The sequence below is a fragment of the Aulonocara sp. 'chitande type north' Nkhata Bay genome, linkage group LG7 (assembly GCF_057382095.1).
Source record: "Aulonocara sp. 'chitande type north' Nkhata Bay isolate Kocher_YH1m ecotype deep benthic linkage group LG7, A_spYH_male_GT1.1, whole genome shotgun sequence".
Lineage (NCBI taxonomy): Eukaryota > Metazoa > Chordata > Actinopteri > Cichliformes > Cichlidae > Aulonocara > Aulonocara sp. 'chitande type north' Nkhata Bay.
Window position 1 is genome coordinate 49,580,624 of NC_141350.1, and position 12,969 is coordinate 49,593,592.

Genomic DNA, 12,969 nt, shown 5'->3' on the forward strand with positions numbered 1-12,969 from the left:
CCCATCTCACAACAACAACCGTGCAGCATTCATAAAATTGCCTTTCTCTCCCATATGAAAGTTTGAACTTCAGCTATTTTTGACCTTCAGCTGATTTGACCATATGTACATGCCTAAATGCATTGACTTACTGCCACGTGATTGGCTGATGAGATAATTACATTAATAAGCAGCTGAACAGGTGAATCTGAGAAAGCAGCCAGTGAGTGCATGTGGCTTCTTTGTATTGTTTAGAATGATCTCAGCTCAGTCTGCAGCACATGCATAAGAGCAGCATCACAGCCGAGCAGATGGTGGTACACAGTCAAGAACGTGTCTTTGCACAGTGTTGCCAACTAGGTCAGAAATACACATTGCTGAAAAGCTCATAAACAATTGCTTTTTCTGGTTTTAAATGATAAATATTGCTTTGAAAATTAAATGCCAAATTCTATATCATGCTTGATCTGATCACCTTACTAAAAAACAAGGGTTCATGTCAACCTCTAACTTAAACAACATTGATTACATTACTGTCTTCATTTGAAATGTACTCTACCTGTATGGTTGTATGTAAAAGAAAGCACCTTAAAGTTTAAAGCAGACTGAATCTGAAAGCTTTCTTGTCTTCGTGTGTCACTAGTTTCCTCCCTTTCCTAACAGTGGGGTTATGCTGGGAGACCAAAAAGTCATTAATATTACTGTTCCAGTGTGCCGCTGTTTATTTTGAGACTGTGGCTCAAGGGACTGATACGCTGCTGCACACATGCATCTGTACACACAGGTGTTTTACTGGGACACAGTATACAGCTCTTGGAGGTGGTTTTCAAAATGCTGAATCGATATAACAGTGATGTGCTCTGAAGAGACTTTGCTGGTGCTTCATAAATATGCTTACAGCCACAACTATAAGCACGTACTGGGGAGGTGTCTTCCACAACGAATGGCTGGTTTGGAAAACGGGTCATTGAGCTTACCTTAGCACTTGTTTGGGTTGTTGTTGCTTGATGGCCACATAAACCATCCGCTGCTGTTATGATTTCTTATTTGTGATATGTATGCAAGCTTTTGAGGAAATGGTTGTCTGCTTCATTGGGTTTCTATCAATTAAAACTCAGGAATGTGATGTGCATAAGTGATAAAGCATCATGTGTTTCACTGCTTTTGAAAACTGCTAAATGAAGAACCTGATGATCATATACATATACTGTACTTTGTTCATCAGTTTATTGCTGTTCTTTTCTATTGAGTCTATTAGACTTGTTTATGTCACCCACAAATATGAATGTGCTTTTAGTGAGACCACAACAATTAAAATGAGTAACTTTGCAAAGGTCACCATTCATCATGCAGTTCCTGCATGGGCCGATAAAAACACTAACTTTTCTTCTGCTTCTATTCCATTTGTCAGGTAATTTATAGATTTAGTAATGGCTATGCATTTGTACGGCAATTTATTACCCCTGGACTGGGCCACAGTGTAATGTAAATCTAAATGGTATTTCTACTGTCAGCCAGATCCAAGATATTCACATTAAGAAAGGGCTGAGTTATTTACAGTTTCAATTCAAAGTTTTACCATTGGTTGGTCCCAGCAGTGCTGTTAGCTGTGCCCCATGCAGGAGGCATAAAAATGTGGGGCTATGGCTTCATACTCCTAATACAGCAGGTGACTCTATGAGCATATCAGTGAATCTGGAGTGACTTTTGATATTACTGGTTTTTCTGTTTATTTGTGTGCTTGCAGACTGGCCAACATGATGACGAATAAATGCATGCAGGGAAACAGAGATTATTCCCACCAATATTAGTGTTAGATGAGCCCACACCATCATTTTTCTCTGAATGAACTGATCTCTTTGTTGACAGAAAAGCCCTACTCATGCTTTCCATGTATTCATCTAGCATGAAAGTGGAACAAAGACGAACTTGAGATGGATAAAAGATAATAAGTAGGTTGTAGTCAACGCACTGCAATGGGAAAACAGCTATTTTCTTCGAGGAGTGCAAAGGCGCGAGTATGCTCGTGCATGAACGTGCACTGGTGACATTCTTACCTGGACCGAACCAGAGAGAGTTTTGAATTCGCCAGCAGCCTGGCTGCACTTGCTCCACTGCTGCCTGGAAAACTGCAGAGCTGCTTCTGGTCCACATCTGGTCCACATCTGGTCCATGTGGGATGGTTGGACATTCACCAAGCCAAGCACAACCAGAGCCACTGATAACATGGCAGTGCTTATAGCTGACAGCAGCAGTCTTAGCATATGTCAATGATGATGCAGGTGTGTATATTTATAGTAGTTATAGGGTACATTAATATGCAGACTGCACTGACCTGTATTACACAGATGTACAAATCAATATATTTTGATAAATAAAATTTGCTTCTGAGGACTTCAGGTGGGCTATTTATCTTTTTGTTTTGCAGACATGTTTGCAGACATGAAATCTGATTTAAGCTTGCACGTAACATTTTTGAGATACACATCATTGATGTTTGACGTGAATGATGTGTATCTCAATATAATGTATCAACACTATGGCTAGAAGTTTCCAAAAATTGTTTTAATGTGTTTATTCTGGACAAAAACAAGAGAAGACGATCTCAGGATCTCTCCAAAGCATATTTCTGTCAATTTAGCTCAAAATAAATCCACAAACATGTTTGAGGCACTTGCTTTTGCGCATGCACTGCACACCCGTCTCTCTTTGCAAGAACAAACAGTAGCGGGTCATCATCCTCTGATTCAATTTTTCCTGGTGTCGGTTTTCCAATACTTTTATACCTTGGTGACATCACTCAGATTTGGTGGGAAAATGTCAAGATGAGAATGTAAAAAGTGCAATTTCAGTGACATTCTGGCACTCATTAGTTGATGTGCTTTCAGCATGTTATCCACAAGCTCAGCAAGATTCTCTGCTCTGATATTGCCAAGACAATTCTGTGCACAAATGTTTCCCATTGCTGCTGATTCAGATGGCTTTAGCATTAGTTCACAGATTTCAGGACCAACAAAAACACCTTCTTTCACTTTGGCTGCATTTTGTGGACAGTAAACTTATTTCTTAAAGGCTAAAATGCATCACTGTTTCTGCCCAGTCATTCTAGCCGTCCAATTCTGGGAAAATCATAACTTTTAAAAAAAATGGGATGAAAGAGATGAAAATGGTTTGTTAACGCACAGGTGAAAGTATACCAGCAGCAAAATGCTTGTGACCAGTTTGATCTTTTAGGTACCGCTAACTACATGTTTTCATTTGCCTATCTTTTAACATATTGTAATCTTGTTGACTTGTTGTTGTCTAAATAAATCACAAAAATGAGAATTGTACACAAACCTTTGACTTTGTACAAAGTGATTTTAATTGCCTAGCTGCACCTTAATAAAAAGTCTAAAGCCATGTCAGCAGGTCTGTAAGCCTTCAGTTTTTGAACACCAACAGCGACATGCTAATGCGGTTATTATGACAAACCATTTACCGTTTTTTTTTTTATCATCTTAGTTTAGCTTGCTACCAATGCTAGTCAATAAGCACTAAATGGCCGAAAGTATTCTCTATTTAAACCTACTTAAAGTGAAGTGCTTCACATTATAAATAAGGTTCAACAACTCAAATTGTACAAATGGATCAAACTAAAATAAAAGCAAGCCTCCACATGTAGGTCTGTGGTCAGGTCAGTTCACTGTTATAGAGAGGCATCTGGCTATGAAGACCTTTAAAAGGCATCAGCAAAATGGCAATGCATCTTGCCAATTGCAACTTCAACAGATTGAGGCACTAAACGTAGGAGAGATAAAATATAAAACTGGGACAAGATCAGACCTAGCAGGCCAACATGTGTAGGTGGGTGACACACTGAATAAGATAAAAGAGATTTGAGGTTTGGTCTGTGGACACTCAACTCTGTCTGAGTGCCTTAAGCTTCACATCCAGCAATGCAGAGGTCTGTACGATAAGCTTATAGGTTAATATAAATCACAACACCCCCCCCCCCCCCCCCCCCCCGACAAAATATATTAAAACTTCCATATCCTTCTAATGATGATTGACATCTTGCAAAAATACTGGTGCTGTTTGGTTTGTGTCGAACTTGCAGCTTCTGTGAGTTTAATCAATCTGGAACTCTTTTGCTTGTTTGCAGGTTGGAGTAGCTGTGATGGATGACCAGTGTGTGTCTCATGGCAGTCCTCATCGCAGCGGAGGTCATGTCAGTACTGAGGGTCAAAAGTTGAATGTCATCAGGTGTGGGTGGCTCCGGAAGCAAGGAGGTTTTGTCAAAACGTGGCACAGTCGCTGGTTTGTGCTGAAAGGGGATCAACTCTACTATTACAAAGATGAGGAGGAGACTAAAGCTCTGGTAAGACTGTGAATGTACTAGAAGATGAACTAACATAAAAATTGTGGCATGCACCCACACATATGCAGATGATAGTTCTCACTGTATGATGATTGAGTTTTTTTTGGATCAGACAGCTCTTTGGCTTATGACCAGACTGTATGTAAAAGATGGGTGTAGCATCTGTGAAGTTTGTTTTATGGGCTCTGAAACCTTAACCTATGCACCTAGGGTCATAAGTCATTAGCTACTGTAAGCATGGTTTGTTAGCAAGGTGCGTTCCTACAGTCATATGAAAAATGTGAGTTTTTCACAAGACTCTATGCAGTCCTGTGAAAAACTAAAAAGTAATACTTTTCTATATGACTATCAGTCTCCCACATCATTGTGGAGGAATTTTCGCCCACTCTTATTTACTCTAATTTACAGCATCGCTTCAGTTCTTTGAAGTTTGCAGACATTTGTTTATACACAACACTCTTATGGTTCCACCACAGCATTTCAATCAGGTTGAGCTCTGGACTTTGACTGTGTCATTGCAGCACTTTAATTCTTTTATTTTTCAGCCATTCTATTGCAGACTTGATGCTGTGCTTGCATGTGCTCGATCCAGTTTTAGCAAAGCTTTAGCTATCAGACAGATGGCCTCACATGTGACTCTGGTACACAGAGGATGGTCAATTCAGTGACTGCAAGGTACCCAGATCCTGTGGCTGCATGCCCAAATCATCACCAATCTACCGCCACGCTTGATAGTTAGTTGAGGTGTTTGTGCTAATATGCTGTTTGGTTTTCACTAAACGTGGCACTGAGTTATATGACCAGACATCTTTGGTTTGTTCCGTCCACAGAGGTTGTTGCAGAGGTTTTGTGATTTGTTCAGATCCAACTTTGCAAACATAAGCTACAGTATACTCCCATGTTCTTTTTACAGAAGAAAAAGCTTTCTCTTAGCAGCACTTCCAAATAAGGCCTACTTGGTCAGTTTTCTTCTAATTGTACTATTATGGTGTTTAACATTTAACACACTAACTGAGGCCTATAGTCTGAGATGTAGCTATTGGGTTTTCTCTCAGCTTTGCAAGGGTTTGACCTTGGAGTGAATGTTCAGGGACAATCCACATCCAAGATTGGCAGCTGTCTTGAATGTTTTCTACTTGTGATGAGTCTTTGGATGGACTTTAAATTATTTGGAAATGGTCGTATAGTCCTTCCCAGATTGATGGGCAGCAACAGTTGTTTCTCTAAGATTACTGCCGATGCCTTTTCTCCTTGCCACAACTTAAAGCTCCAGACCAGCAAACTGTCAAACATTCTGTTTTATAGCAGTGGTTACATTTCATGATCAAAAGATCAAGTGCATTTGATTAGCAGCACCTGGCTGTTACTTACCTTCTTGACACCAATAGAAGCAGTTTTGTTTTTTGTTTAACAGGACTGCATAAAGTCTTGTGAAAAAGGAAGCGTATGGGTGTTTCACACAGATGGATACATGCTGATAGTTCCTAAGTAAGATACAAATACAATAAAAGCATTTACTCAAAGCAGCTTGCAACTGCCACTAATGATAATTCTAAGCCTCGGTGAAATTGAAGCCAACCCTCTAGAGCCGTCACAAGTGGTGATATTACTTTTCTTACTCAATCTAATGGGCCAGCCTCAATATAAAATGATGGCTGGCATACAGTGCGTCGCTATGAAGTCAGCCATTCAACAGTGGGAAATGTGCTGGAGATGTTTTGCTCACTTTAACATTACGATCAGATATGAATCTAAATATGTACTCTAAGCCCTGCTGTGGTGAAGTGTCTGTTTGTGCTTTCTGTATTTGCTGTATTTACTCACAGCACCACCATATTTCTTGTAGATACATGCTACAGTATAGCCAGGTGAGATGATAACATCGAGCTATGGTTCAAATGAGGTTGTTTTGACTCTCAAACCAAACTGTTTTCAGTTTGTCTTTATGGAAACACACACACACACACACACACACACACACACGCACACACACACACACACACACACACACACACACACACACAAATGGCTATCCTGAAATGAGAAGAGACAATGAGTAACACGAGTTTTATGGCTATCTCTAACATTACTGTAACAAGGAACTCCCTCTCACTTAGCATGTGCAGACTGGAAAAAGAAGCTGCCAAAATACAGTGAAAGAGAGCGAACATTGATTCCACAAGTTGAGTTCATTAAGAAACTTGTTTAATTTCTTGAATTTGATGAAAGAGTCAATAGTCTTTTCTTGGTTGTCAAATACAATGATGCTGGATAGCAACTTGTTATTAAATACTAGTTCATAAATACTCTAAGAGTGTGTTTTATGAGTAGCTTGTCACGTCATATTCCTATCATGCCTTTAATCTTTATATCAGTTAGCAGATGTTTCGTGTTTTGTTTTTTTCCTCTTTGCAGTTATTTTACACCAGAGCTTACTCCTATTTGGCAAATACACAAAAGACCACATCCTTTTGTAATATTTATCCCTACCAAACAATATCTCCTTTTTTTCCTGTGGAAACTTGATCACTTGTGCACAATTGAAATCTTTATTCTGCTCATCTACCCACACTTCTTTGCCTGGCCAATTTTCCAGGAAACTGAGCCTCAGCCAAACCCAAGAAACAGCAGCAGCAGAAGTCTCTAAAGGTTAAAGCTCCAGACCTGAAGGTGGGCCACAGGCCAGATACAGGGGGAGAAGAGATTTTCTTTCTTTTTTTCTGGGAAGGCCAGGTTTTGAAGCTGTGTCAAAAAAAAAGAGAGAAAACAGTTTTCCTGAAACAACTTGATAATTATATTTATCATCATGTTCTCAGAGAACTTATTTGTAATGTCCCTACAACTCCATCTACCTGTGGAATACTCTTCTTTGGTTAGCAACTTTCCATTCTTGCCCTACTTCTAAAGCTGTAATAAATTTCAGCTACTTTTTTTTTTTTGCAGAGAATGGGAAATTTCTAGTCAAACTAGGTCAGGTACAGAGGAGTGTGCTCAAAGTCCTCAAATCTCCATGACCTCCAAAGCAGAGAAGCATGTAAGAGCACAAACAGAACACTCCAAAAAGACAGCGTACCGAACAGAATACAAGATAACCAGTGTAGCGTTTCCAACATCCCAAAAAGGAGGAATACCAGCGGGACAGAGAGGAGACAGAAAACTGTCAGAAACAGGTTTGGTTTTGCTTTTTGTGCCTCGAACGCTGATGTTTAAGATCAGGGCAAAAACACAAACACACAAGGTGCACTAAGATCCTCCACTTTACTTAGACTATATGTGGTGGAGTAATATCTACCCACGCTAACCTATTAGCCACATCCAACAGAGACGCAACTGATTAATTCTCTGACATGCTGTGATCTCTCCATTACCCATCACATTAGCCTAATTGCTGCTACCTCAGAGGACACATGAACATGTGCTACTTTCTGTTGGCTAACAATTTGTTGAACGATTAGACAGGAAAATATTACATACAAATTACATATTTAACTAGCTTCTGGCACAAACTGAATCTACATTTTATGAAAACAAAAAGCATTCATTATGCTATTCACATATAAATATAAAGTCTCACAATAAATGAATTTAAAGTACACACAGTTTAAAAAAAAGGCGGGGGGACAAGTTTGGAAAATAGCAGCATTTAGACACAATGGACTGACTGCTTTATCTTTACTTACAGTGGACACAATGCGCTAGCACTGCACTCTTAAGCAGTAAATATTAGTTGCTAATATTATGAAGAATTATGGGGAGGTTTTAACACGGAGACTTACCAGAAAAGTTGGCAAGTGATTGCTTGTAATTATGTAACTAATCACAGTATGACTTTTCTGTCTATCTTAGGCAGAGTGCTAGGTTTCAGTGTCTATTTTTGATACTGAAAGCCTAACAGTATTTATGATTAGTGCCTCTAATCCTGTTGTTACTCTAACCAAACAGCTCGAGTTGTCATATCAGTCCTTAATCCTGCAAGAACATTGGGGGGGGTTTGGCTCTTGGGACCACTAGAGTCAAGTTAGAACCATAATGCCACCAGTTAAACTAGCATTACCTGACTGGTTGTAAGTCGTAGCTGGCTGTTGCTGGCAGTAACCATGAAAATGACTGCTAAACTCCTAGTCACACTGTCGAGCGGTCAGTGACGCTGGGGGGAAAAAATGTGTAATACCCAACCGGTTGGCAAGCGGTTGCTGGAGGTTGTTTGCTGTTGCTACGTGAAACTGGTAGCAAAGAGGTAAACTATGCTGCACCAAAAACCTCCTTGAGATGGCTTTGGCGGCTAGCAGATTGCCATGGTAACCCTTACTTTGCTGACTTGTCTCCAAATACTCACTAGCTACTCACTAAGTGGTAGTGAAACTGTGAGAACAATTTGCCTTCAAAGTAAAAATCTGTACTCTTTGAAACAGGTTGGTTTCAGTGGTAAAGCACAACTTTTACTTTGGAAGTGAAGATTCCCCGATTCGGGTTTAAGTCGCTCTCTTCATAGCTTCTCTGCTGCTCTGCAAGCACCTGTCTTTGCAGCCAACTCGGTGTCCGCCATGCAACCTGTTTTTGCAGATCTCGATGGAGTAGTTGGGTCTTTTGAGATTCAATTCTGAAAGTCAAAGCTTAAATAGCTAAACTTGGAATAATCTTTTCAATTATGAAGTCAGAAAGCTGTAGAAAAAACATCAAGTAATAAATAAAAAAAACAAAAAAATGGGATTTCCTCAGAATGGCTGTAACATGTCGTCATGTGTGATGCACTAGGACTTTATACCTGACATACCATTGTTTTGTTTTCATGCAGTGAACATTTTATAACATTTGTTTGATTTCCAATACTGCAACTCATAAGAATTCTGATGTTTTTAGATACTGTAACATTATCTGAAAAATTACTGCTGATGTAGGCAAACATGTTGATGCTATACAGTTAGGCCGAACCTCTCTGAGTAACAGGAGGAATCCGAAGAATGGGCGTCAGATGGAGGTGAAGGGTCACGGAAAAGCATGGGTACAGGGTACAGCACGTGTAGGATTAGTGTCGATATGCCATCTGCCTGCACTTACTCGTCTATGAAGGAATACACACGCACAAGCCCGCATGTACACACTCGCATTCTTAGATGCACACATACATTACTCGGATTTCATCTGGCTGAGCCATAAACAAAGACGCTATTCATGCGGTGGGTGAGATTGTATGGTTATTGTAATTCAAACCACTCAGCCTTGTATCTATATGCCAGGGATGTAAGGAAAGTAGCATTGTGAATGAATGAGAGAATTGTGAATTAATACGTTGAAATGATTTAATGTTTTAAGAAATGAAAGACATTAAAATTTCATAAGTTTATTATGATTTTAGCTGCTGCACGTCTTACAAGTTAGTTAATATTCATAGCATGTAGGGGGCACTTCTGGAGGCAGACGAAATGAGAAGTAGCTGGATTTAATAAGAAATTGCATCATATCAATAATGCAGCAGTGCAGTTGTGTACTAAAAGTCCTTTTGTTTTCCCTGCTTAAGCTGAAAACCATTTGACCTTTGCATTTAACTGGAGTAAATAAAACGCCACTGCAGTTCAGTAATTTTTCATTCTGCAACACTGTGTTACTGCTGATTTGATGACAATAGTAACTCTGTAGCCCTCGTTTGACATTGACAAAGATGTTTTTGAGGCATCACAAAGTAATAAAAGCTTTTTATAGCAGGCAGGGTTCCAGCCAGTCACGTCAGAACCAGAGCAGATCTGATTTGCATTATATTTGAATGTATGAGGCATGTGAACCAAGAAGTGGACATTATCAAGACACCCTTGTGTGAACAAATTGAAAAGCATTGCTGACATCATCCTCTGGTAATAGACAAAAAATTTCCATTAAAGTGGTTCAATAAGTTTGCATGCATGGGCGTCTCTTTAAAATTACAGATGGGCAATAATATTAAGGCAAAGACATTTCCTTTAGCCTAAATATATTAAAGCATGAAAAAAGTTTATCATTAATAGAAGGCAGCCCCGTCCATTAGTATTCCTAGGCTGCATATACTGCATAGAAGTTATTTCCTTTAACTCCTGAAGGGTGACTGCATGTCTAATAAGCTCTGCAGTGATGGATGAAGAAGTCGATTAAGTCTCACTGGACTTGCAACAAGTTCCTGTAAGTTTTGTAGCCTAAGGACTTTTTCTATTTCTAATACCTGATGGTGCAAGAGGGTAAAACAGCGAATTTAAGGTGTGTGCAGATGTAGTGGTATTTGTATTGCTGGAGCAAAGCAGCTGTATGGAATATTTACTCACGTCGAATCCCAACTCACTAAAAAACTGAACTGCAGAGCTTCTTGTTCTGTCTGTCTTAGAATGCTTCACTTTTCATTGGTCATAACACAGTACAGTAAGCACTGGCTCACATCTGTTGACTCATTATATTTCATTTATAGCTGTATCTTAACAATGAATTTGTAGATAAAAGGTGTGATTCACATTGATACTCCTAGTGATACATTGTTATTTTGTCCAAAATAAGGAGTCGATGGTTTACATTCAGTTCTAGACTGCAGCAGTATTCTGTAGTTTGCATGATGACTTGTCTGCAAACATTTGCCGTTTTAATGAATGAGGTGCAGTGAAACTTGAGGAAGGTCAATGCAAACCACTAACGGAAAAATTGGTCTTCCAAATAAAAGTTGAGCATTAGCACCACAATCAATCAACATTTCAAAATGAGCAAACTACGAGCAACTGTAGCAACCTGCTAGCAATCAAAGTAACCACAAGGAAAGGGGAACTACTAGCAACCACCTGCCAACCAGCTGGGGAACACAAACTTTCCCTAATGGCTGGTGGTTTAGAAATGGATTTCATAACAACAGAAACTACTACTTGGGAAATAAGATTTGCCTGTGTGACTGAGACATAACTTAATGGGGCGAGATACACAAATATTCCCCCTCAGTAAATTATTAAAATAAATGTGCAAAAACTGATTTTATAAAGTTTTTAACTGTTTTAGCACCTGTTTACATTAATGAATGTTGATTAGCTGATGTTCTGTATAATTTAGAGAACTCTCATTGATCTGGTTTCCCATGAATGAATAATAATGAATGGGTAAGCAAACATGTGGACAAGCTAACACACATTTTACATATGCTAACCACACGCGCTTTGTGTGAAGGTCATTGTTCAGTCAGAGCAAGGACCTGCTGGACAAAAATCCATATCAACAATATCAGGTTATAACATATTCCTCCCACCTGTCTCCTCTAAGACCCCCAAAGGAGATTTGAGGGCAGAATCGGATATCAGATATACTGAAAACTAGTCTTCACCTGTGGATGGTTTAAAGACTTTCTTTCTGCCTTTCACCTTAATAGGTTTAATTGGTATTTGCTCATTTTAACTTTGCTTTGCTGGGAGATTTTAAATCAAAATACTTGTAACCAATATCGAAACTCTTGCTTCTTTCTGCTTCCTCTGCCGTTCTCCTTTATTAAGCAGAAATGCCATCCCATTTTCTCTGCATTCTTTTGCAGTTTATACATCGAGTTCATCATCTTCACATCTGCCTAGTGAAGCTTGCAGTGTCAAATAAATCAAAACCATGCTTTGGTGGCTTTGGCCTAAAAACCGAATCAAGTTTCAGTCAGATAATTAATGCCATCAACTTTAGAGCTTAACAGTCAGCCGCTTGAATTGCTTTAACTTTAAATCTGACCTTGCTGACACAACTTTGAAGTCAAGCCGACTCCTGTCACGCATGTCACTTTTTCAGGGGCTGTTCTCTCTGCCTTCATTGTTACTTTCTTCTGTTTTTGAGAGCTGAAATATATGAAGTCACACTCATGAACATTTTACATACAGCTCAGCTCACAGCACTGCCAATCTGTATTACATTTGCATTGAGAAATAATACTAAAAAGTGCTAACTTCTTCTTTAAAAAAAAAAAAAATGAAGCTATCTCAGTGGTGTTTAAAATTATGCACAGCTATGTCATTTTTAGTCTTGAGCATGTTCGTACTTGTACATATATCATTCACATATCTCTGGAACCGTATGTTACTCTGTTTTCTCAGTATGCCATGTTATGTCTTTCAGTTGTCATAGTTTGACTTTTTTATCTATTGATCTGACAAATATGATCTGTATAGAGGATAAAATCAGTATGGGCAACGTGCCGCTGACCTCATTTCCATCTGCCTCATTCATTTCCTGTGGTACTCCAAACCACATATGTTATCAGTTTATCTTCTATGATACACTCTAAAGGCTTTATAGGTCCTTCATAGTATCCACTTATCTTCAAGTCCTGGGAAAGGCCATCTTGTAAGAATTCTGGTAGTCTGCTTTGAGCTGTCTGAAACCTTTACGCATCTGCTTGTCTCATTTGTTTAATAGAACAAAGCTGTGATAGTGAAGCTTGATTTGTGGGCTGTAGACAGCTTTTGATTTTCCTGCTGTCGGGGCATCCAGAGAAGGATATTGGTAACAGATCACACGTAGGAGACATCCAAACTGTAGTACAAGCATAGCTGATGAGCAGGGATATGTCTTCTCTGTGGTTGGTGCAGCTGTATTCTGTTTTTTTCTTTCTCTCTACTTAACAGTGGAATATATAATGCGCTGCAGTACAAGGACTA

The 12,969-nt window shown here is 39.2% G+C and overlaps 1 protein-coding gene across 1 annotated transcript in view; it reads left to right on the forward strand.

The window, feature by feature from the left end:
* arhgap24 (Rho GTPase activating protein 24) overlaps positions 1–12,969 on the forward strand; it is an 88,057-nt gene that overhangs the window by 13,808 nt on the left and 61,280 nt on the right. Inside the window, exon 2 of the mRNA XM_086301007.1 lies at positions 4,124–4,339. Within this exon, the coding sequence (XP_086157133.1) occupies positions 4,139–4,339 (201 nt within the window). The 5' untranslated portion in view covers positions 4,124–4,138. The remainder of the gene's footprint in view (positions 1–4,123; positions 4,340–12,969) is intronic.